This window comes from Lichenostomus cassidix, chromosome 3 (genome assembly GCF_008360975.1).
Source record: "Lichenostomus cassidix isolate B80296 chromosome 3, HeHo_3.0, whole genome shotgun sequence".
Lineage (NCBI taxonomy): Eukaryota > Metazoa > Chordata > Aves > Passeriformes > Meliphagidae > Lichenostomus > Lichenostomus cassidix.
The window spans coordinates 35,621,118-35,645,637 of record NC_139483.1 but is presented as its reverse complement, the minus strand read 5'-3'; the positions used below and the strand labels follow the sequence as shown (position 1 = coordinate 35,645,637).

Sequence of the window (24,520 nt, the reverse complement as noted above, 5' to 3'; positions counted from 1 at the left end):
AAGATTTCAAAAAGCCCACCAAAAAGTATGCCTGTGCAGCTAATGCTTCCTCAAATGGCTTATGACAGGAACAGTCTTTCTTGTGTGCTCCTGAGCTGCTGATAAGCACCATGCAGTGGACTGCTACACAGAGGGAATTGCCAAATCATCTATAACAAAAATCCTGGGGGGCAGGAGGACGGGAATAAAAATCAGTGTCTTCATGTGGAGAATGGAGTAGGAACAGGGCTGAGCTACCACATATAAATTACACAGTAAGGGCAAGGCCTACAATGCAGCCAGAGTAGAACCATTACTTGAAGGTTTCAAACTGAGTGATTGACAGGGGTTCAAGCCAAGGCTTCGCTGGAGATTCCCTGGGCTAAGCTCCTGCACTTAAAGTGGCTGCTTTTATAGGAGGAACAGCGTTACTGCACACTGATATCATGGAAATAGCTATGGGAAGAGGTGTAGGTGAGAGTACCATGCAGCTTCTAGTAGCACCAAGCAGGCAGAGACAGGCTTAGCTGCCACCAGCTAAACTGGCTATATCTACACAATTCATGAGTTCCAGTTCCTCTTAGACTTGGGGTAGAGATAATTTATTAGACTTTTTGGTATTAAAACCTATCAGGTAGTATAAAACCTTTTAACCATATTTAAAAACACTGATTCTTTAAAAACACCCAGGGTGGCTGGGAGTTAAGGAGGTAAGGGCTTAAAGAAAAAATCTAAAGTTCTTGTCACAGCTTCTTTGGGTCGTTTTGCACCAGATCCTGCTGTAGTCTTGGGCTTGTTCTTTGCCTTGGCAGGAGACCTGGAAATCACAGTCTTTGTGTTGGGATCTGCTTGTGGAGCAATGGGAGCGCTGGGCTCCAGGAAAGAGCTTTGCAGCTCCAGAGCAAAGTGGTAGTCCATGTGCTCTGGGAACTCCCACACCAGCACGAGCTGGCCGCACTTCTCACAGCGCTGCTGATCCCCTGGAGAGGCAGGAGGCAGCATAGCGATCTCAGAAGAGGGTGGCAAATTCTGCTCATTTCCCTCCATAGCTTGTAATTTCAGGAGGGTCCTGGAGCTGGGTGGAGTTGAGGGTGTTTGTGTAGCATCTGGTGGCAACTTCTCCCAGGGCACCATCTTGTAAGGAGGAGTGGGGCTGGCATCGCTCGGACTCTGCTTCACAGGGGACTCCAGGTCACACTGCACAGCGCCAAGTCCAACGCCAGCTCTCTCCTGGTGCTCTGGGGAGCTGGGCACAGGTGACTCTGCAGTGGCAGCAGTGGACAAGCTGGTTGCTGCTGCTGCCTTTGATGGCTGCCGTTCTGCTGCCTTCTGGAAGAATGACTCAATAGCATTAGCTGGCTTCTGCCGAAGCTCTTTGCTTGGGCTCCTAAAGAACTTGACCCTGGCCCTCCCACAAGACGTGGCATTTTGGCTGGTGGTGGCAGTGCCATCAGGCTGGGTATCACCTGTCAGGAAAGTGGCAATGCCTGCAGAGAGGGTGGCAGGCTCCGAGAACTTGCCTGCCGAGAGTTGCACTGAAATCAGTGGTGGAGACCTGCAAAGGACAGACCAACATCAGCTCAGACACCAGCCTGGAAAGCAAGATATCTTTTGAGGTAAGACTTTAAATAACACAAAACATTCAGACAGGGGAACTGTAGTATCTGGCAAGGGTTGGGAAAGATGTTTGCTCTGACAAAGTTAGTGTTGCCACCTCCAAAACAGACGTAGCACGCTGCATTGGTCAAAGCAGAACTCCTCTTTCCAAAGCAGCAATTCTCAAAGAGCACGGAGCAGGAGCAGCCAACTGCCAGCCTGGACTTTCAGTCCACTATAGGCTGAAGCTGCTGTGAGATGGGAGAGCCCTAAGGCAGCAGCAGTCTTGTCAGAGTTTAACAGAAAAGACCTTCTTGCCTTCACTGCAGATCAGAAGGAAGGAAATGCTGAAGGCGGGAGTTGTGCACTTTTGTTTTTCTTCCTGCCTCAATGGCTTCCCCCAAAAAGCTTTGTCCTTAGGGTAGGACAAGGCTTAGCTAGCTTCTCCACCCCAGCAGGGGCAAGACAGCCTCACTCCTGCTGGACATGCCCCAGCCAGTAGCAATCCTCAGCTCCAAGTATAGAAGTATCTCACCAGATGTGGGGCTCAGAAGAGGCTAGGCTAGAAGGTCGCTGCACTCTACTGTAAGAGTGCTGGGAATCACTTTTCCTGCCACTCAGCATTAACTCCAGTTCCTTTCCAACAAGTCTCTGGCTCATCCAATACCTCCCACATCAGAACCAGTCCTGACAGAGGTGACCCACTTTGTCCCACACTCACCATGCCGCCTGGTGAGCCCCAGCCACGTTGCAGTTTTGGATGAGGGTGAAGGCATCGTTGCACATTTTCTGTGCATCGTAGCGGGACAGGGCGCACAGACGTGACACACGCGTGTCCCCTTGCTGGCGGATCACCACCATCAGCTGCCGGGCCACACGGTGGTTCTGCCGGGAGAGTAGAGCTGTGCTTCCAGCGACTCCTGCAGGAAGGGGCAGGAACAGCCAAGGGGACTGCTCCTGCCTGGAGCCCTCCCCCAGTCCCCCACCCCACTGCCATCTCCCGATGGTGGGGTGGAACATGTCCTGCCTGGCCTGATTGCCAAGGGATGGGACACATAACAAGTGCTTGCACAGCTGTGCCACACAGGATGGGAAGCAGTTATTCCTTGCTTTCCCTCAAAGGCAGCCCCACATCTTTTCCTGGCCCCACTGCAGTGCCAAAGCTGGCATATTGCTCCCACCCCAGCCTGCAGCCTACCATCCAGACTGGAGCGCAGCGCTTCCTGTCACAGCCCATAGGCACAGCTGTGTCAGCAAAAGGCCTGCAAGGGAGGTGCAGTGGCTTTTAGGCCCCTGCACCCTAAAGCATGGGACAAGGATCATTATTAACCCTGCAGTGTTCTGGGGCAAAACTCTTTCCTGGCCATGCTCCTGCACATGTCTCAGCCTGGGATACCTCAGCACACAGGCACACATCTGTGGGTAAGCAGATTTCTTCCCCTGCCACACACCACCCTCAGCCTTCTGCAAACCACTCATGGTACAAATGCACTACATGCCTCCTGGTGTCCCCATGCCTCCCCTTCTTACCTGGCTCCTGTCCTTGTTCAGTCTGGATTCCAGCTCCAAGGCCAGCTGCAGAAGCCAGTGCTGCACCTGGACAAAGCAGGGGTAACAGTCAGGTTGAATGTCTGCTTGCAACAGTACAACACAAAAGCAATGCTCTGCATGCTGGGGAATGCTGGTGGGGGATCAGACTGGAATGGACAGACTATTTTAAGACCCCGTATCTGTAGTAGTCCTGGAGAAATCAGTCCAGCTGAGGATTCAACACTGCAGGCAAGGACAGTGTGGATATCATACAAGCCCTGCAGCATTACTACTAGACTTTGCTAAGTAGTCTAGGTTCCCTGTCTTGGATTTCTCTTTCCATCTTCCTACAGCTCAGCGGGAACCTTTCCCCAGCTAAATGCTAAAGCACATCCTCCCTCTTTCTTTGGGCTAGTTACCTTCTTTCTAGCAACCATGCCCTTGAAGCCTGGCACTGTGAGTAACTTTCAAACAGCACAGGCCCACAGTTTTGCTCATGGAAATTACAACAGGGTTGGACCTTTTTGTGCAGGAGTTTGTCAATGCATTTCTGTCAAACAGGGATTTCTAGGGCTCAAACCACCTCCTCCCACTGAGCCCCTAATCTGAGTTTCAGGGCGTAATTGTGCAGAAATGCAGCAGTTTTGCAAGCTAGTCTGTTTTTAGCATTCTTCTCCAGTATGAAAGCCAAGCCTTGTGCTAGTTGTAAGGTTCTCCTACCGCCTTCTGTGTGGCCAGGGCTGACTTCCCAGGGAAGTTTTTACTGCAGCCAATGGACTGGGGCAGGTACCGGTTTTTGACAGGTTCCTCTTCAATTCCTCTGCACAAGTCATAGAGCCAAGACCTGAAAGTCACAGGGAAAGCATGAGGTTAGTGCAGCTACTGACAGGCAGGCATCACTGGGCAGCATATCAGTCTCCTGCTGAGCCAAGCTTTCAGCTCAGTGCGAGCTGGGACTGCCTCTCATCCCCAGCTCTGCAGTTGCAGCCACATTTGAACAGGCAAGATTCCTCCAGTCCACAAGTGCCTGTCAGCACAACTCCTCCGCCTCTTCTTCTGAAGTAGCAACAATTCACCAGTCTGCAGGGCACTCCAACCACTGCTCTGGGCCCAGAAGCTGTGTATCACGCTCCTGTCCAGCCTTCTAATTTCCTCTGTAATGAGACTGTCAAGACTGCCCTCTTCCCAGCCTGCAGGGAACCAGCCCTTCCACAGATTGGCCCCATCCTTGGATGCTGGAGAGGAAGGCTGAGGCACTGGCTGACGAGCCAAATATTATCCTGTGCAGGGTGCCTGGGAGCAGACAAGGCTGGAAACCTGTTGTGGGCCTGATAGATAAATGCTTTCCAAAGATGTCACTGAAATTTTACCTTCCAACCTTCCTAATCACAGCAAAACAACCCAAAAGGTTCTGTGACTGAAAGGAAGTCTCAGTTCCTGCCAAGAGCCAAGTTGCGGTGAGTAGTTTATCATTACCCAGTTTTGTCCCCGAAGTGAGTCTGGAGCTCAGTCTCACTGAACTGTGTCAGCTCCCCAATGTACTCTATTCCCAGGACATCTGTGATAGCAGTGCCAAGCTTGCCTCCCAGGTTACGGCTACAGCAGAGAAACAAAGAAAAAGAAAAAACACAAATGAAGCAATCATGTGAAGACTATGACAAGTCTAGTTGCAGCAGCTGTTCCTAGATGAGGACAGCTAGAAGCAGCTAGGAACTAGCAGGACAAAAGGAATACTTGGCATGTAACAGCTCTTCTGCTCGTAGTAAAAGGACACATAGGAGTGTGGACACATTTTAGTGCTTCCCCCTCAGCTCCATCTGATCCCAAACCATGTTCTGAAAAATGCATCACATACACCTTCCTTCCGGCTACACAGACAGGACCCTTTCCCACACACATCCTCTCCATTCCTTGCAAGACACTGAAGGCAGAGTACAGCAGTGCAGGACTGGAGAGCAGGGTTGGGGATCCATTCCTCTGGAGCAGCAGTGCTGGTAACACCTCTCTACACACCAGGAAACGTACTTGAGCACAGCATGGATGCTCAAAACCAAACCACATCTGCTCTATGAGCACAACTGTCACTCATACTGGGGAACAGCTATGGTCTTCTTGCCCACAGTTGCTCCTGGCTTATATCTGTGCACCCCAGCAGTCATCCTGAGACAGCCTTACTCAGGGAAAGGGTGTCCACAGGCTTCTAGTGGGCTTTTGGATTGTGGTCCCTTCACCAGCAGGGCCGCAACTCCCAAGCCCACTTCCCCTGAACTGTTGCTCACAGCTGTGATGATCACTGGCAGGATTCCCCCTATTTGTTAGGAGCATTGAGGACCAGTTACTGTGGAGCTGAGAGCCTCTGCTGGCTGCTATCAGTGAGCATCAAACAGCTGTGTTGAGGTGACCAGGAACAGCCCCAGGCTGCACCAAAGCAGCAGCTCCCTGGTACTTACATGCTGCTGACGGGCAGTTGGCTGAAGAGCTGTGGCACAAATCGTGCAGACATCAGAGTCTGGCGGTTGGGCTTGTTCAGCCCACAGGCCAGTTTTGCCAGTGTCTGTAACACAGAATGGAAACCCTGTTATTACACACTGTGCACTGGCCTAATATGACTCTACCTAACAGCTTGTGCTGCACCACCTCTAAGAGCTGCCTTTGGAGCAGCTGCTAGGCAGTTGTGCAGAGTGCACCACTGCTTGCTCCTAGGCAGTATCCACATCAGGACTTGACATGCACTGGCTGGGTACTCTGAAAGCAAAGCTGCTTCTGGACTTCTAATTCTGCAAAGGGCTGGACTTCTGCTCCAGGCAGTTTAGAGGATCTCAGTCTATCATCTGTTGTGGTTGGTATAGTTCTCCATCAGGCCAAGCATGCTAGAGCTTCCACAGCATCCCCATAACCATCCCCAGGCTATGTCTCTCACTATGTCTTTTTCTTTCATTATTTTCTGTGCTTGTCTTGCTTTTTCTTTATGCCACTATTTTAATCTTCTCTCTGCAACATCTGCAGCAGCACAGTGCTGCAAAAGGAAACCTGCAAAATGCAGAATGGCTAGCCTGGAAGGCATGTTCTCCAACCCACCTGCTATACAGCTTCCCTTCCCACGCTAAGCTACCACAGGGTCAGGAATACACAGACCAGTTTGAAATATGTTTAGCTGGATGTTTGAGGTTTTTCTGAACAAGTCTAATAACTTCCTCTTTCACTGCTTTGCCACACATCCTGTAACTAAGCAAAATGTCTTGCCTGCCTATTGAGCTATGACCTTTATTGACAGCCCTCTTTACAGGCTCACGTACATTCAAACCGTTTTCTAGACAAAGTACATCCTTTTTCAGATGTCCAATTACAGTTTTTCTCGTTTGACTGGAGACTTCCAAGTTTACCTACCTCATAAAGTGACATGCTGCAAGCCAAACCTATCACTGAGACTTCATGGGGAGAAATAATTTACTTTTTCTGACACCTTCTGTAAACTGCACATGCTGAAACAGGATTTGGCATTTCTACAGGAGCACTCGTATTACTGACTCATCCTGCTGCTTGTCCACAACTTCAGGCTACTTCCTGACTTACTGTGACTTAGCCAAAATCCTGCTGGTTGCTTTCTTTCTATAAACCACAAAAACAGTCAGTGAGGAGCATAAGATGCACTGTTTAGTGATTTCAGACTAATTCTAGGCTTTTTCAAGCTCACAATTTTCAACTCTAATTTCGTGTCTCAGAACTTTCACAGCCCAGGCTCTGAGCCCCATCAGTGCAACACCTGAATTCATACAGCTGTTCCCTCTCTGTAGGCTTCAGTGAAAATATTGGCTCTTAGCAGACTTGAACAGATCCCCCCAGGATCCCACTCTGAACATCCCAATTTGAGTGCAACTCACTGAACAAAATAATTATGGGAAACAATAGTATTTTCTTCAGCTAGATGCACACCCTTCAGACAACCTCAGTCATGTTGTCGTGCAGCTGCTACAGTGTCATCATCAGGTTATTCAGGTCAAGATGAAGTGTATTAGAAACCTTAATGTTGACACATCATGGTGTAGTCTTCCCTGCACATTTGGCCACTTTTGCTGTCAAAGAGGGCACATAAATCAATTTGGCATGAGTGGTTCTTGAGAAAACCATGCTATTATCCTCCAGGTTCTTCCAAATTGCTTGGTCTCATTCATCATCTGGGTTCCTGGTGTACTCTAAAAAGGTACTCACTTCATTTGGAAGAAACGTCCCTTGGGAGAGTTTTCTGTAGAAAAACCACAAGCATAAAGCAGGTTATCTCCACCTTGAGTTTCAGGCAACAGTAGCTGTAGCCAGAGAATGGTTTTTACTGACACTAATTCCCAGTGATTTGGAGGCAGAAGAACACCAGTTTGGGGCACTGAGGTGAGCTGGGTTGCTTTTCCTGTTTCTGGTGAGTCAGTGTTTAGCCTACCAGCTGCACGTTGGGTGATGCTCAGTCAGCTGCCAAGAGCAGCCACAGGAGCACTTGGTGCATGACAGCAACTGCAGAAACAAACAGACTTTGGTGACTTTGATGCTGCAGCTACAGAGGGTTGCCGGGTGAAAGGCAGGGTGGTTTACTGAGAACACCCCTTTTGTTCTGCAAAAAAGGTTTGTACCCGCAGAGATGAGCTGGCTGTGGAAACACAGTAGTGTTCTGCACAGCCACAAGTAGGCTGTGGTGACTTCTGCACTGTGCTTGCTGCTACACATACACAGTTATTCAGGGGTAGCACAGTACATCATAATGTCCTTACTCCCTCAGAAAAAAAAAAAGCTGGCATAGAAAATGGAAGCTGGAAGAACCTGCTATGAATATCAAGGAGTCTCTCTGTTATTCTTGATTAAAGAAAGCAAAAAGGCAAACTGAACACTCCTTCCACTGGAAATTTCTACACCAGTCATCTTCCTCAGCTAGCTCATTTCAGCCTCACAGTCTGCTCTAGTTTCAAACTGAGCCAATGCAGAACTAGCTCCAGTCCCTGTGTACAGCTAGCAATAGTTCCAGCTGTTTCTGCAGCAGTCTAAGATGAAATTTATCTTCCTTGAACTCCAAAGCATCCACCTAGTCTTCTTTTTTTTTTTTTAAAACCAGAGCCTGCCTATATGAAGTCATACGTGTACAAATAAGCTCCTCGTCTGCAGAACGAAAGGGGTGCTCTCAGTAAACCACCCTGCCTTTCACCCAGCAGGAAATCCTCCATAGCTGCAGTACCAAAGTCCGTTTGTTTCTGCAGCTGCTGTCATGCACCAAGTGCTCCTGTGGCTGCTCTTGGCAGCTGACTGAGCATCACCCAAATCCCCGTGGCCAGCGGAGTAAATACTGACTCACCAGAAATAGGAAAAGCGACCCAGCTCACCTCAGTGCCCCAAACTGGTGTTCTTCTGCCTCCGAGTCACTGGGAATTTGTGTCAGTCAAACTGGCTATAGCCACTGCGGCCTGAAACTCAAGGTGAAGATTACCTGCTTTATGCTCATGTCTTTTATACAGAAAACACTTCTGGGGGACGGAAACCCCTTTTGTTCCAAGTGAGCTCACTCATTAGGGTACACCAGGAATCCAGGCAGTAAATGTACGGATTTCTGACTGCTTAGATCACATCTCTGGGAAAACAACTTTTCCCATTTCCAGATGTCTTATCATTTCTCTGCAAGTGTGATCATACATGGTTGCATTCCCCATTTGTCTAGTCTTCTACAGGAGACTTGTAAGTATGCATAGGAGAGGATCTACAGCACATTCTGACTCCACTACTCAGAAGAAATCACGCTGATGTGTTATGCATGTACCTTGTTGTGCGAGATGCCAGCTGAACACCTGAATCCAGTAGCTTCTTCCACAGCCACCCTAATTTCTTCCACAATTACGGCGCCCATGGTCAGCAGCAGGTCAGGACAATCAGGGTTATCGAAAGACAGCGAAGCCAGCCACTCGTGCAAGCCACGTTGCCGCAGCTCCTCTAGAAAAGGGACACAAAGGGGGTCACAAGGGGACATGATGGGGGCACTTCGTGCTGAGCCCAGCAAAGGAACCCGCAGCATCAGCCAGTCCCAGCCAGGAGCCACAGGCTCCTGTAAGCGCATTCCAACCACAGGGAAGAGAAGCAGGCACCTCAGAAGCCACTCACTGCGGAACACACAGACCCCATTTAGCACGCTCTTGCTTCGCGGGAGACAAAGCAGGCGGAGCAGACCCTTCCCGGGGGCGGGGGTCGGTGCGTACCCTTCCCGCCGGGCTGGGCTCGGTGCGCGGCCTTCCCGCCGGGCTCGGGCCCGGGCTCTGCGGGCAGTCCCTGCACGAAGGTGCTGGGCAGCAGCGCGGCCGCCAGGGGGCGCCCGCACAGCTCGCGCAGCCGGTGGCGCGCGCTGCCCGTCAGGTCCAGGTACGCCTCGTCGATGCTCGCGCGCTCGATGGCGGCGAAGCGCGACAGCACCTGCATCACCTCTGCGCTGGCCTCCCGGTACCTGCCGGGCGGCGGGCACGGGCTCAGCCGCCGCCCCGCGACGGGAGGGGGGCCCGCGCCGCCGCCGCCACCCCCGGCCCTCGTTCTCACCGTGTGAGGTCCGCCTTGCCCCGCGCCTGCGGCACCCGCGCCAGCGCCAGCTCGGGGCACAGCGCCCGCGCCTCCGACGCCCACATCCCGCGGGACACGCCGAAGGCGCGCGCCTCGTAGCTCACCGCGATGATCCTGCCAAGATACGGAGGTGAAGTGCGGGGCGGGCCCGACCCCGCGGGGAGCGGGGTGGGACGAGGAGCCGGGATCGCCGAGCCGGCTCGCCTACCTACCCGCCGCCCTGCCACTCGGTGTACTGCACCACGGCGCAGGGGCGGCCGCGCAGCTGCGGGTCGAGGCGCTGCTCCACCTGCATGAAGAAGCAGTCCATGTCTACCAGGGCCACCACGCGCTCCCGGCCCCGCGCCATCCCGCCGCCGCCACCGGCTCCCGCCCGACTGAGCGAATGATTGAATAACCGCCCGCTCGGTGGGGCGGAGAGCCCCGCCCTGTGCCACCGCCGTACGGCACCCGTACTTTCCGCGTGGGGCACGCCGGGAGTTGTAGTTCTCCGGGGTGCGGTGGGGCGTGCGCGTGTCCCCGCCGCGACGGTGCGCGGCGCCCGCGTTCTCCCCGTGTCCCCGTCCGGCCCCAGGCGCATGCGCCGAGCTGCGTCCCGGCCGCCCCGCTCGTCCCGCCCGTGGGTGGCCGGTGGCGCGCGCCCGCCGCCGCCGCCATGTCCGCCGAGCAGGTGAGCGGCCTCTGCGAGCAGCTGGTGAAGGCGGTGACCGTCATCATGGACCCGGCGTCCACACAGCGGTACCGCCTGGAGGCCCTCAAGGTACCGCCCGGCCGGGGAGAGAGAGAGAGAGGGGCGGAGGGAGGGAGGGCGCCGGGCTTCGGCCACGCGGGCGCCCCGTCCGCACGGCCCCGCGGCGGGGGAGAGCGGGGCGGGCCGGTCCCGGGTGTCCGCTGAGGTGCTGGGAGCCGTCGGCAGGCGGCCGCGTGTCCCCCGGCGTGCTCCGCCAGGGACGGGGCTGCCACCTCCTGCCTCGGTGTGTAACTGCGTGTGCGTGTCCCGGCCCTCCCTCCCCTAGTTCTGCGAGGAGTTCAAGGAGAAGTGCCCCATCTGCGTGCCCTGCGGGCTGAAGCTGGCGGAGAAGACGCAGACGGCCATCGTCCGGCACTTCGGCCTGCAGATCCTGGAGCATGTGGTCAAGTAAGGCAGCTCGTCCCACGCCGCCGAGCCGGGGAAGGGTCCCGGCCTGCCGCCGCCCAGCACTGGTGTGGGATCTGCGCCCATTCCGGCGCTTCCCATCCCAGGGAGGCACTTGCAGGACGCAAGGGAGTTTGTTCTGCAGCAGAGGACAGTTGAAGTCCTGCGGTGGATTTTTTTCCCTGCTCAGTAAAAGGACATTAGAGAATGGCTTTCAGGCAGGTTGGGAAGGTGAATTCACTGAGCTGTAAGACACGTTGACATCACAAGATGAAAATAAGCACACTGGGTTACCAGTAGATCTTTGCAGTGTTCTGTCGTTGGCCTCCTGCTAACAAAGAGGCTTTGTATTAGTTCAGTTCTGAGATTCCTTTCTCTGCCGCCTCTACAGACCTGATGCTTTGTGCTTTTGCTGCTGCTCTGGTGTCTGTTGACCTCAGTGGGGCACGCCCATTCGCCAACAGCAGTTTTAATTAAGCCTTTTCATTAAGGGATTGGGTGCTGGCAGAGGCAGGGAGGTGGAGTGTTTGTAGTTTAGGTAAAGAAGCGATGGTTCATTGAGAACCAAGTTAGAGATCTTTACAAATGTTTTGACTTGGTGTCCTGGTTGTTTGTTTATTTTTAACAGATACCGCTGGAACAATATGCCTCGCCTAGAAAAAGTTTATCTAAAGAACAACGTTATGGGCCTCATATCCAGTGTAAGTACCTGCTACCCCAGGCTGTTCTCTGAAATGTGAGAGCAAAAGGAGCAAATACTCCAGTTAATTAGCACAGAGGATCAGAATTCAGTTTTGCAATTCATTACTTTTTCGCTTTGCCTCTCTGGTTGTTTCAGTGCTTTTCTCTGTCTTGTCAGGTGAATAGCCATGTTACCTCACATGGCAGGAAGTTGTGAGGCTTGTATAACATATATAAGGTGCTTTTTCTTTTCTTAGGAGGAAATTCAGTAACTATGGATGTTCTTATCCTTTGCAAAAATACTAAAGTTATTATCTTAGTCGTGTTTTCTCTGTTGTGATTGCTCTCGTGACCAAGTGACCTTCTTTTGAGGACAATCCTTCTGGTTCCTAGAGTTCATTAGCTATGGATGCTTGGGAGCATAGGACTGCCATCTAAGGTAGCTGCAATGAATAGCTGCCCAATGTTGTGTTTTGTTTTGTTGTTTTTAGTTTCTGTGGTTTAGAATGTTTGCAAACACTGTGTTTCCCAGGTCAGAGTTATAAATGCCTAGTGCTTGCTGTTTTGTGTAACTCTGCCCCCTTCTATCACAGGGAACTCAAAGTATCCTGGAGGAGGAAAGTCACATTAAGGATGTGCTGTCTCGCATTGTGGTGGAGATGATCAAGCGTGAATGGCCTCAGCACTGGCCTGACATGCTAAAGGAGCTGGATACCCTCTCCAAGCAAGGGGTATGAAGCACAACTGTCTGTTCTCTTTTGCTTGCTCTTAGTATAGCGTTCAGTCTTCCATCATCCGGAGGAAAATCTAACTCACTGATGGTCAAGTGAGACAGGCTGGTGATGGACTCAAAAATCCCTGTGAGATTAAGCTATCCTGAGAGAACTTTAGCAGAAAGAGGACCATCATCCTGACTTATTTTCCCAACGTTTGACCTGTGCCTTCATGCATGCTTGCTTTCTCTCCACATCTTTGAGCTAGTCTGTAGAGATTTTAATGTTTGAACTGTGCTGATGGAGTGTGTTTTATTTTGGGACATCAGGAAACTCAAACAGAACTGGTGATGTTCATCCTCCTACGTTTGGCAGAGGATGTGGTGACTTTTCAAACTCTGCCAACCCAGCGGCGACGAGATATCCAGCAAACCCTCACCCAGAACATGGAAAAGATCTTCAGCTTCCTACTAAATGCCCTGCAGCAGAACGTCAACAAGTACAGACTCATGGTGAGAGTCTCATTCTCTTGGGGTTAGTCTGTGCTGGAGGCATTTAGGAATTGGGAGGCAGCTCAAGTGCATCCCAATTCCTAAATGCCTCCAGTGTTGGGGGAGCAAGTGCAGAAACTGAAATCTGTTGCTGCTGCTCTAAGGTAGGGATCTACTGTGGCCTGGGAAGCTGATGCTGATGAGAGAGACTTAACACACAAGTTCACAGTGTTAGTGTTGGTACTTTGAGTTTGGTAGTGTAAATGGCTTGAGTGGGTGTATGCTTCAACCATACTGTTGGAATGCCTACTGGCACCAAGGGTGTATGGCTTAGCAAAATGAAGGTGTGGTTGTGGCAGAAACAGGTAATTTGGGGTGGTTTATGTAACACACAGTGGTTAAGAGATGCCATCCAGGACTCCTGTCTGCTCTCTCATGCTGTAGTGCTACATTTGAGGTGATGCACCAAAATGCATGAGTTTGTCATGTCTCAACATGCATCTGGGCCTCTGGTCCTTTTCTTCAAGAGCTCAAGTCAGAAAGCCCTTTGTGTAACAAGTTGTAGTGAAAAATACTCTTCTTTTCTGTATAATCAGACTTCTTTACTGAGTTCTTACCTAGAATCAGAGATGTACAGGTTGGTCACAATGAAGGGGATTCTCTACCCCAGTCTGTTCCTGTGAAAAGGAAGTGGATGTGAGAGAGAAATCAAACTAGAAACGAGTTGCTTAGTTATATCTCTTACTCTTTTTTCCATGAATTAAAAGCCAGAGTTGTACTAAATGTGAGACTGGGAAGCAATGAAAAACCTTTTCCTAGCTGACTTCTCTATGCTTTCCTGATGTACTGTCAGGCTGAGCAGCCCCCCTACCCCCACACAGAGCAGCAAGTTTTCTGTGCAGTTCATGATGGTGGGAGGGTGACCCTGGTGTGTTTTGTAGTCTGGCTGAAATGCATTTCCAGGTAAGGTTTGCATTGCAATGCTTGAGGCTCTGAAGTGTGGCTGCTTCTGCTAACAGTGGAATCTTTCTGATTGGCAAGGTTGGAGCACCCCAGGAACAAGAAGTCCTCACCACTCCACAGGTTAGCAGATCTTCGGGCTATTTGTGCACAGGGTCAATTCTAAGGGATGGGTGTTCCCCTGTCTGCACACAGACTGGGGGAGATGATGGACAGGTCCCCAAGATCATAATAATGTACAGTGCTTAAAAGTGTGATGGATTAATAGGTAAATACGTTTATAAGGTGAGTCATATATGAAATGTTTGGGACACAAGCCAGTTAACTTAAAATCACTGCAATGAGTATCCAAACCAAAACCTTGCAGTGGAGAGAAATGCTTGTGGTGTCTTGTCATCTGAAAAACAAATCAAACCTGAGTGTCTGAGGGACTGGTTTGCATTAGGCAGAAAGATGGTACAGGCAGTGCACTGTTGTTGTTAAATGTCCTAGGCCTGGGGGTCAGGCTGTAAGTTGTTGCTCCAGCCCTCTCCAGCTGCCTTTCTGACCAAGGACAAATCACCCTTTCAGACCTGAATCTTAAAAGCCACCAGCATCTTTTCGGAGTCTGGCTTTTGGGTGCAAGGTGTTTTTAAAAGATGAAAAGTTTCTTCCCTGGAAGCCTCCAGGAAGTACCAGAATGTCTTTACTTCTTGTCCCCTGTGTCTCCCTGGTGAGACTGGACTGTTATCTTTTGAATGAGAAGGGAATTGTGGCTTAACTTGCAATTCAGAGTCCTGTTGCCTTACCTGGCTGGGGGCTGCAGAGGTGGCTTTGTTAGCTGCAGCAGCGTCCTGAGTGGGAGACTGTGATGCAGCCTCTTTTCTGTCTGTGTCCTTAAGGATAAGCTTGTCCAGCGGTGGTTAGGTCGAAGTGTGTACTGTAGCTGTTCACTTACCCTCTCTTGTTCTCTTTTTCAGAAGACTGATTTGGCTCAGGAGCCAAAGGTGAGTGGAGCTGTATGGGAGTTAGCCCATAAGTAATTCCTAAGATGAAGGTTACTTAGAACTAGGCCTTTCCCAGACTTTTGAGTCAATTGCCTGCAGTTTCATACAGATGGTTTTGTTCAGTCATAATACAGCCCTTGAGAGAAGTGAGGAGTGGCAGCAGAAGGGTCCAAGTCTCTCACTTTGTCAGGGGGGTTCTTGGTAGTGTTATTCCAGGGAGTGGGTGGCTTTAGATGGGAATTGTTGGTTTTTCTCTGGCTCTGACCTCTTGCCTCCTCTCTTTCACAGGCCCAGGCAAACTGTCGTGTGGGGATAGCAGCACTCAACACTTTGGCTGGCTACATTGACTGGGTAGCCCTAAGCCATATCACAGCAGACAACTGCAAGCTCTTGGAGATGTTGTGTCTGCTCCTAAATGAGCCTGAACTCCAAGTTGGAGCAGCAGAGTGTCTCCTGATTGCTGTCAGCAGGAAAGTGAGTTCTTCCTCCCCAACTCTTCTGGCTCCTCTTTGTATTTCTCCTATTCTCCTATATAATTTTTCAGATTGAGCAATGCTATCTTTGTCCTTTTATCTAAGAATCAAAATTCAAATTTAGCTGGTTCTGTTAATGGCATTTGGTGTGAATGTCAGGCTAGTGTGATACATGGAGCAAGTGTTGGAACCCTCTCCAAATTCTGTGCTCACTTGCAGTTTGAACTTGGAGGCCCCTGCTGACTTTTTTTCCCCCTACTTCCTATAACTGTGAAGTGGAAAATCGTGTCATCAGCTCTGTCACCTGGCAGCTCAGAGAAAAGACAGCAGGATCTAAACAAGTGATTTTACCCATTCACTCACAAGCATCTTAGTGTTTATCAGCTGCCTGTAAGAAACTAGGCAGTCTTCTGTGAAAAAGAGATAATGTCTCAGGGTCAGTTTTGCAGTTTAAAGTTACTGTAGTGGGATTGCTTGGAGAAATTTTTTTAGATCAGATACCTTGGAATTTTGGCAAGTTTTTACTTAAATCATATGTGGACTGTAAGCCCCTCCCCAGATGAAAAGAAAACTGTGAGTCTCCTAATTTTGCTTGCAGATACAAATAAATACTTACGTAGATGGGAATAGTTATGTTCTAATTGAGGCATGTGATGTGTTTTGTGTGTAGGGTAAGCTGGAGGACCGGAAACCTCTGATGGTCTTGTTTGGAGACGTTGCCATGCACTGCATCCTCTCTGCTGCCCAGTAAGTACCATGGTGCTGCTGTGATTTCACACAAAACTGCACACAAATGGCTTTGTACGTGCAGAAGATACTGCTGCTTAACCGAAGGAAACGGGAACTGGATATGAGAGAACAAAACCACCATTTCTTTTGCAAAACCTGAAAAAAACAGGGAGTTTTTTTTCAAAACCTATAATTGAAGGACAAAGAGGTGTAAATATTGCTGCTTCCCTGGCTTTCTGTTTTAGCCTGAAACTGATCAGGAGGAGGGACTCTTTCAGAGAGGCAATTTCAGAGGTTTTAGATGCCCATGAAGCAGTACTTCTTGATAATAGCAAAGAAAATCCCACTGTGATAAAATCAAATTGCTCTAGTCCTCTTTTTATTTGCAAGATAGGCAGCAGTGTGCCTGTCACCTGCAGGATGAGTAACTGTGATCCTGTTTTTTCCCCCTTCCCTCATTCCCAGGACAGCAGATGGAGAAGGCCTGGTGGAGAAGCACTATGTTTTCTTGAAGAGACTTTGCCAAGTTTTGTGCGCGTTGGGCAGCCAGCTATGTGCGTTGCTAGTAAGTCTTTACTAATACTAACTGCAACCCTGGCAAAGCTAGTTTTTAGGGCTGGGGCGTGAGGCAACCCTGATCTAAGGTAGGACCAGGGTTCTCTCTGCACATTTGTCAGTGTAGGGTTCTCTCCATGCATTTCGAAAAGGCAGAAATGGCTCTGCTTTTAAGTGGGATAACTGTATCCTGCCAAGTCAGAGGAATTGTAGACTGGAGGGACCCTGACTGATGCCAGGGCTTTGCTGTCATCAAGAACCATTTCCTATAACCTCTGTAAAATGCTGAGCTTTGCTGAAAATTGTTCAGGATTTTAGCTGACTACTGCTACAGAAAATCTAGTCCAGGAAATTACTCTTTTATTGGAAGCCTTTTAAATTTCCCAATAAAAATAACTCAAAGAATATATCTGTCAGTTCTTCTACCAAGATTCTCAAGCTGAGGAAGAAACGGGTTTTGTTCCTGCTGTTCATCTTTGTAATGCTTTTTGTCAGTGTTGAGATGAAGATGCAAATTCATACTGTTCATGCCGTGCTGGTTGCTGAATTCTCACTTTCTCCATTCAGCTCATTACTTCTACAGTAAGGAGGGTGGGCTTGTTGAGAGATGCTGTTTGTGGGGAGATTGAAACAACCCGCCTGTAAAAGTGATAAAGCAAAGTAAAGTTTCAGAGGGAGGGAAAGAAAAAAAAAAAAAACAAAACAAAACAACCAAAACCAATCTTTGAGAATTTATCTGTAAAAGGAATGGACAGCAAACAGGGTGCATTACTATTTGCAGTGACTCCACTTGCTGTTAGGCAGTAGGAGCTATTAATCCACAATGAAGTAATGAGATGGAGCTCACTAATTCAGAATCATTTGGGAGAGGCAGCACCAAGCTGTACAGTTCCAGGTGTCTTGAGGGCACCAGATCATGTTATAATTTGTGAAGCAGCAAAACCTTGAATTTATGGCTTCAGGCAAAATGTACTTTCGTGACAAACTACCAGGAAAGTTACTGGTCGTGGATACCCATATGTTAAATATATTAACCATTTGGGGAAATAACAGTGAAATTATTTGGGTATATTTTCTTGTGAAATTCTTCAGTTTGAATTGCACTGCTTTGGTAGTGCTGGGTGGGTTTGACCCTATAGGAGTAATATTGTGACTTACGGCAGCAGCAGCAGTAGCAGCAGCAATGGTTGTGAATTTGGTTTTAATGGAACTCCAACACAATCTGTGAAGTCACCCTTTACTCTTGAATGAGGGTGGTGATGTCTCCAGCACCTCCAGGCTGGTCAGCAGAGCTTGATGCTCTTTGGGCTATACTGGTTTCGGAAAAAAAATCAGTTGTTCAGTGTTTCTGTCTCTGCTCCTTTACAGTCTGTGGCCTTGGAAGTAGTGCTCCTGCTTTACCCTGAAACATACCATTTGTGAGCCCAGCCTGCCATAAAGTTAGTATTTTGTCTGAAATACTTCATGTTCTTCATAGGGCTCAGATTGTGATGTGGAAACACCAGCCAACTTTGGAAAATACCTTGAGTCATTTTTAGCCTTCACAACTCATCCCAGCCAGGTATGTAAAGGGCAGAAAGTCTTACGTGTGTCTGTGTGTGTGAATGCGTAATTGAGCTAGCCTGTGGAAGACTGCAGAACTTCAGCTGCTAAATATTGCTCTCTAGGCTCTTCACTTCAGCTGAAGGCCTGGAGGGTGGAGTGTTTTCTACTCCTTTACCACCCCATCAGGAGCAGTGCCTGACACAGAGATGTTGAGTTGAAAATGCAGAATTTGCAGTCAGCACTAGTATTAGAGATTGTTGGCCTTCTGGAAATTTGGGTTGTGCCTTCATGGTGCCTTGGCCTCAACTTAATAGTCAGTATAATTTGCTATTGCTTTCTGATAGCAACAGTTAATGTTAGCACTGGAAATTCCAGCACTGAAATCCTCCTCTGTTCCGCTCTTTTCTCTCTTCTCCCCCCAGTTTCTGCGCTCTTCCACCCAGATAACATGGGGAGCCCTCTTCCGGCATGAAGTTCTGTCTCGTGACCCTTTGTTGCTGGCTGTCATTCCCAAGTATCTACGTGCATCAATGACCAACCTAGTGAAGGTATGTGGGAATCACAACTGGTTGGGTGTGAAAAGTTGCCTGGGTGAACGTGGCCTGTGGGAGAGACTACCTTTTTGTTGTCTCATGGGCAGACATGATCTCCAGGCTGCTGAGCACACAGTTGTATCTCAGTTGTAATGTCTGCTCCTTGCCTCCAGCCTTCATCTCCTCGAGGCTGGTGTTAGCTGTGATGGGTGACTTCTCTTCCTTCCTAACCTTTTCCACTTTGTCTCCAGGTGGGCTTTCCTTCTAAAGCTGACAGCCCCAGTTGTGAATATTCCCGCTTTGATTTTGACAGTGATGAGGACTTCAATGCCTTCTTCAACTGTAAGTTGCCATGACCCTCTGTGCATTCTGTTGTCTGTGCCTTTCCTCCTACTTCCAGTTTCTGGCCCAGCCTGGAGTCTACCGTATTGGCTTGGTAGCTTCCATTTGTAATGCAACTTTTTCAGCCTGGATCTTGGAGTAAATGAAGTTAGGATTTTCCTGTGGCAGCTCACGTGTTTGGCTTTACTTTTTGCTGTTGTCTTGCTTGCTGGTCATGTAGATGGCCTAATAGCATTCTGGTGTCAAAGAAAATGTGTCTTTTGGTCACCTAGAGGAGGAAATCAAGCAGCCTCAAGTCATGCTTAGGTTAGGAGAGGAAGGCAGCTTGCAAAAGACTTTAGATGTCATTCCAGAAAGAAAATCTGTCTTGGCCTTGGTAAGAAGCTTCTGGTTTAGTACCAGTAGCTAGAGCTGGGCAATTAAAATAGCCAAATTTATTTGTGATATTGAAATAGCACTGGATATTAATGATTTTACTTTTTCTTTCATTTTGTATTTTTCTTCCCAAAACTGAAGTTGGCTTTCACTGCCTGGTGTATTTTGGTACTAACTTGGTGGGTGGGAGGATACATTGAATAAATTATGTAAATTTTTACTTTCTGCGTTTATGTCTGAAAATTTTAAGTATTGCATTTTTTATTGCTTATTAGATAGTTTATTTTTTGCTTACCATAATATATCTGTTTGGGTAGGAACCATACACAAAACCATGCACAAAGGCAGAATTTGAAATAGTTTTAGAGGGTTAAGTTGTATTGAAGACACTACATATAAAAGAAAATATAACTAATTTGAAACACAAAATAAAATTAGTTTGCAATACAGCTTTATTAAACAATGCAAGTTGCATTTGTAGTCAGCAGAACTGATTCTTTTGGGTGGTCATGCACTGGAATTGGAACAAATTAATTTTGCTTTTAGTATCTTTAAAGTTGAATACAAAGCAACTGGGTTTTTGAGTTCACATCTGTTTGTCAGGTGAATAATCTAGGAAAAGTGTGTTTAGCTGAAGGAAGTGGTAGTTATCTAATGCTGGTTTTTTATCTCAGTATCCCAAGATGTTTTGTAAGCAGCAAACGTTTATAGTTTGAAGAGTATTTTAAATAAAGAATAGAGACTTAAATAAAGAATAGAGGCTTAATTGTAGTAAATCTGGTTTAGCATAGGTTTTTATAATTCATACTGCATTTTAATTGTACTTTTTTAATGTTAGTCCATCATTTTTAGTTCACTTAAATCATTTCCAAAATTGCCCATCCTGTTGTACCTGGTTTACTGTTTGTGTGTCTGTTTGCCCACTACACAGCTATTGCCAAAGCAGAAGTCCATAATGTTCATGGGTTTGCAAAATTTGCAGCATCAGCTGGTTTCTTGGTGTCTGATTTTTCCCTGCAGCTTTCCGAGCCCAGCAAGGAGAGGTGATGAGGATGGCTTGTCGTCTGGACCCTCTAACTGGCTTCCAAATGGCTGGCGAATGGCTGAAGTACCAACTCACAGCTCCTGTTGATACTGGACCCATGAACTGTAGGTTACCTGAAGAAAAATATAGGGATATGGAATTTGTTTTTTAATTAAAGCCATGCAGAAACTTCTTGGCCTTTTTTTTGTTGATGTTTTTGGAGTTTTTTAAGTGGTACCCAAGACTCCATGCTAGATTTTCAGGCTTTTAAGGTTTTTGCAAGTTAAAAGCAAAACCAAGTCAAACCCACCCCTTCCCTCATTTATCCCTTTAGAGTCTACATATGGAATAACTAATGTAAAGCCCCTGGCCTCTGCTTTCCTTCCCCCAAATCTCTCTGCGGAGCAAGTACAACTGTCCCTCTAATACAATTTTATTGTTATTTGGGCCATTTTATCTCTATAATATATTAGTTATTTTTGTTAAGAGAAGTTATGCCTGTCTGGCAAATCCCTTTTCATTTACCTTGCTTTCCTGCTGTGAGGGAAGGCTGCTCTGCAAAGTCACACTGAGGGCAGTCTTGCCTGCAGTGCTGAGTCTGGGCATTCGGTCTCCCTTTTCCCTTCTGTGATTTGTTAATATTGCTCTGCATAGTACCTCGAAGACTTATGTATCAAAAGCCTTCACTTGAATGAAGCAAATCACACAGGATTACCTTAATTAGTCCCAGTGCATCTCTGAAAGGCAATTACTGGGTGGCCAAAATACTTGTGAGTGCTAAGATGTTGCAACAGAGGAACTAACCAGGCTGCTGTTGAGGATGGTTGAGCATGGTATTCTTTTCCTTTCAGCTAAGACAGGCGAAGGTCTCTGCTCCATCTTCTCTCCATCCTTTGTGCAGTGGGATGCCATGACCTTCTTCTCAGAGAGTGTCATCAGCCAGATGTTTCGAACCATGGATAAAGATGTATGTGTATCCCATGCTTTTGCCTTCTCTCCTGGCTTCTTCTGGGTCAACGCCAGTGAGGTTTTTCAGTTTTGTTATCCTTGAGCAGTTTGTAGTCACTGGTTACCTCCATGCAAAACCCAGATTGTTTGGTGAGCCATTCTCATGAGGAGTAATGACTCTTCTTTAGATGATACCAAGCTCATACTGGCTTGTCTAGTTCTGAACACTGTGGGATGAGAAGTCACCAGAGAGTGCTCAGGTGGCATGCTTTGACATAGTGCCTTGCTAGAGAAGAGATTGCTTAAGGAAAATTTTTGTGAGTTTATTTAACTATCTTCTGATAATTTTTTTTTTAAACTTCTAACTAAATGAGAGGAACTTATGTCCACAGAGTAGGAAATCCAAAGCATTTTCTCACTGTCTTTTGTTCAACAGCAAGCCGATCAGAAGGATCAGTTTGATGTAGACTGACTTGATTATTTTATTAGATTAAGCTGCTCATGCACTCATCAGTCTAATCACAGTGGAATAATTATATGGGTCGATACAGTTGGTTAAGCATGGAATTGTTGGACAAAGTCAAGAGGAAAATTGGGATACAGACTGAGAGAGGAAATTTGCCTTTCCCAGAAGTGCAAGCAGAAGTGCAAGCATAGTCTCTATGGGGACTAGTGACTGATGTCTCAAGACTGCCCTATCAACAGTGGCAATGCTGCTGTCCTTTTTCCCTCAGCCTTTTTCCTAGGTTTTGTAGGAAGTATACTACAGGTTGAAGTATTAAGTGTTGCCTCCCTTTTTCTTTCCTTTTTTTTTTTTTTTTGCTACCTTTGTAGGAAATCCCAGTGAATGATGGCATAGATCTGCTGCAGCTTGTCCTTAATTTTGAAACAAAAGATCCTCTCATCCTGTCCTGCGTGCTCACCAATGTCTCTGCTCTCTTTCCGTTTGTCACTTACCGACCAGAATACCTCCCGCAAGTACTTTCCAAGGTAGGCACGGGCAGACCCTGCAAAAATCACATTGGCTTTTTGTGGTGCAGGGCTCTTGTACTAAACTGCAGGAGTCAATCCTCTTGGTGTTGCTGTCAGGGAAGGACTATCCTTCATGTTAAAGATGGGAGAGACCAAGACTGAGGCTTGTCGCAAAAACAGCAATGTCAATTAACCCAAATTTTGCGGTTCTTTGCCTTAAATCTTATTAAGTGCATTTTCTGGCCAGTAAAACACCATGTTTTAGGCCTCATCTTTCAGCTTACTCAGGGCTTCTTCACTGACTTCAGTGAAATTGCACTAAAATCTTTATTACCTATTCCTTGAGCTCAAAGAGACATCAGTTCTAAATACTAACAATTAATATGAATTTTTTTTTCTCCCTTTTCTCACAGCTGTTTGCTTCAGTTACCTTTGAAGTTGTAGAAGAAAGTAAGGTACGTCTGAAATATTATCTACTAATGAGCTGTAACAGTTGGATCAAATCATATTCTAGTGGAGAGAGTGTCCTGAGTCTGAAGGTTCTATTGTAGTAGGCTTCTGAAAAAGCTGGGGAGTCTAGATATTGCTTATCTGTGTGGTTGGCACAGCCTACTAAGCATTGGCTCACAATTAGCCACAGGAGTGCTCTAATGCCAGTACACTTAGTTCTCCAGTCAGTGCTGGCCTTCCTGAGAATGAAATCTCCTGATTAGCTCTGGTTATTCTTTCAGTACTTGGTATACATGGCTCTGAAGGATGGCTATAAACCTGCCAGATAGCTAAGGAGTGCTTGGAGTCTTGAAATAGTGAGTAAGAGCCATGGCATCGTCACTCCTGAAGTACAGCTTGTTTGAACATGGACTTCTTGAGCTGACTACTTCTTCAGAGGAAATTTGCTTGCTGCATGATTGTTTGGAGGGAGCAGGGGAGGCATGGAAATGTTTTTTTAATCTGCTCAACAGTGCAGAAGACTATATATCATGAGTTTGTCTCTTGAAGACACCTTGCATTTGGCTGAACTTTGTTTTGTTGCACTCAAGTTTGTTATGTCTGTCCAGGCACCTAGAACTCGAGCAGTGAAGAATGTGAGAAGGCATGCATGCTCCTCAATCATAAAGATGTGCCGGGATTACCCTCAGCTTGTCCTGGTATGTAAACACAACTCTGTTCTGAAGAGTCTTGCCTCAGTTTTAGTTGGATTTTGTGGGATCTTCAGCTTCTTGGCTACAGTTTCTGCTTTTCTTGCAAGAAATATTCCTGCTGCACAAATGGCAAAGTGGTTCACTCCCTGTACTTTTCTTCCCCGCTGAAAAATTTTCTGCCCTGAGGAGTGGAATTATAAATTGATAAATTAAATGTAAAAGGAATGAGGAGGAGGATACAAGCAACACTGCATTGGTTTTATTAGAATGTTTGCTGAATTTCTTTGTTATCACCCATGGTGGTCTCAGCTGATTCCTTAGCTTAACACACTAGCATGGCTAATGACTAGATTTTCTTCTGTTACTTAACAGAATGTAGGAGGAAAAGGAGAGCGTTTGTTTTCTGGATAAGTTTGAGGAGATTAGAAGACAATCTTAATTTTTGTTTTATTATTTATTTAAAGTACATTTAAATTCCATGAGCTGTGTTTTGGTCGTTTTGCTGAAGTAAACAGTCTGCATGCAACATATATAGCTCTGAAATCCTTTCTTTAGAGGTGTTTGTGTGGAATGGGATCTAGGATTATGGGAGGACTATAGCACATTGCTAATTTAAACAAAGGCATTTTTAAAGGATGCTAATTAAGGTAATTTAGAGGTTCTGGTCTGCATTCTGCAATTGATGCTAAGAACTAGTGGGTTGGTTCTTGTTCCACTTCATTGGTCCTTGAGCTATAGCTGTCTATTTCTCATGGCCAGCCAAACATCCTCACTAGAAGAACCAAGGACCTAGAGTTTCCCCAAAAGATGTTCAGAGGACTTTGCTGAAGGGGATGATTGCCAATGCTTGTACAAAGTTATAGGCAGATGTGGCGACAACTAGAGAAGGAAGGGAAGAAATGCAAGAATTCATGTGGCGATCTTAGTAACTGTATGAATTGTCATTTGTGACAAGCAAAGAGATGGAAGAATCCTAAGTCTGGCTAAAGAAGCAAGGTGCTTTCTGTGAACAAATAAAAGCACCAGAGCTATTTTGAGGTGTGGTACTGCTTTAAGGGATATGACTGCCTAGGGAGAGATTTCCTCTTATTGTTTCAGTCATTGTGGAGAGTTAAAGTAAAATGGATGCAAGATAATGATAGAGGGGTAGGGAAGAATAGAAGTTCTTTTAGCCTGAACATTCAGAGAGGCTTGAGTGTGAGGAGGAGGTGGTTATGTTGAGGAAAGGTAACAGA

At 47.3% G+C, this 24,520-nt stretch overlaps 2 protein-coding genes across 4 annotated transcripts in view; one reads left to right on the top strand and one right to left on the bottom strand.

Moving 5' to 3' along the window:
- Nucleotides 1-565: 565 nt before the first annotated feature.
- Nucleotides 566-10,261, bottom strand: POLH (DNA polymerase eta). Of its 2 annotated transcripts, none has more exons than XM_085055299.1 (10): nucleotides 9,894-10,261; nucleotides 9,661-9,795; nucleotides 9,330-9,571; nucleotides 8,897-9,066; nucleotides 5,556-5,659; nucleotides 4,582-4,701; nucleotides 3,826-3,949; nucleotides 3,106-3,171; nucleotides 2,297-2,460; nucleotides 566-1,534 (listed from the first exon to the last, which is right to left on the bottom strand). In XM_085055299.1, the coding sequence occupies exons 1-10, from the start codon at nucleotides 10,259-10,261 to the stop codon at nucleotides 682-684; spliced, it is 2,346 nt and encodes a 781-aa protein (XP_084911425.1). In that variant the 3' UTR covers nucleotides 566-681. The 2 variants fall into 2 exon arrangements, with proteins under 2 accessions (XP_084911425.1, XP_084911426.1); XM_085055300.1 differs by having other exon boundaries at nucleotides 9,890-10,011.
- Nucleotides 10,262-10,306: 45 nt separating this feature from the next.
- Nucleotides 10,307-24,520, top strand: part of XPO5 (exportin 5) — a 29,787-nt gene continuing 15,573 nt past the window's right edge. The window contains exons 1-18 of one of the 2 annotated variants that reach the window (XM_085055297.1): nucleotides 10,307-10,441; nucleotides 10,698-10,819; nucleotides 11,445-11,517; nucleotides 12,091-12,228; nucleotides 12,540-12,722; nucleotides 13,743-13,784; nucleotides 14,621-14,647; nucleotides 14,936-15,121; nucleotides 15,791-15,867; nucleotides 16,315-16,414; nucleotides 17,882-17,965; nucleotides 18,372-18,497; nucleotides 18,734-18,824; nucleotides 20,220-20,348; nucleotides 21,075-21,190; nucleotides 22,006-22,161; nucleotides 22,557-22,598; nucleotides 23,202-23,291. In XM_085055297.1, the coding sequence (XP_084911423.1) occupies nucleotides 10,337-10,441; nucleotides 10,698-10,819; nucleotides 11,445-11,517; nucleotides 12,091-12,228; nucleotides 12,540-12,722; nucleotides 13,743-13,784; nucleotides 14,621-14,647; nucleotides 14,936-15,121; nucleotides 15,791-15,867; nucleotides 16,315-16,414; nucleotides 17,882-17,965; nucleotides 18,372-18,497; nucleotides 18,734-18,824; nucleotides 20,220-20,348; nucleotides 21,075-21,190; nucleotides 22,006-22,161; nucleotides 22,557-22,598; nucleotides 23,202-23,291 (1,887 nt within the window). In that variant the 5' untranslated portion in view covers nucleotides 10,307-10,336. The remainder of the gene's footprint in view (nucleotides 10,442-10,697; nucleotides 10,820-11,444; nucleotides 11,518-12,090; nucleotides 12,229-12,539; nucleotides 12,723-13,742; nucleotides 13,785-14,620; nucleotides 14,648-14,935; nucleotides 15,122-15,790; nucleotides 15,868-16,314; nucleotides 16,415-17,881; nucleotides 17,966-18,371; nucleotides 18,498-18,733; nucleotides 18,825-20,219; nucleotides 20,349-21,074; nucleotides 21,191-22,005; nucleotides 22,162-22,556; nucleotides 22,599-23,201; nucleotides 23,292-24,520) is intronic. The other variant, XM_085055298.1, reaches the window with a different exon arrangement.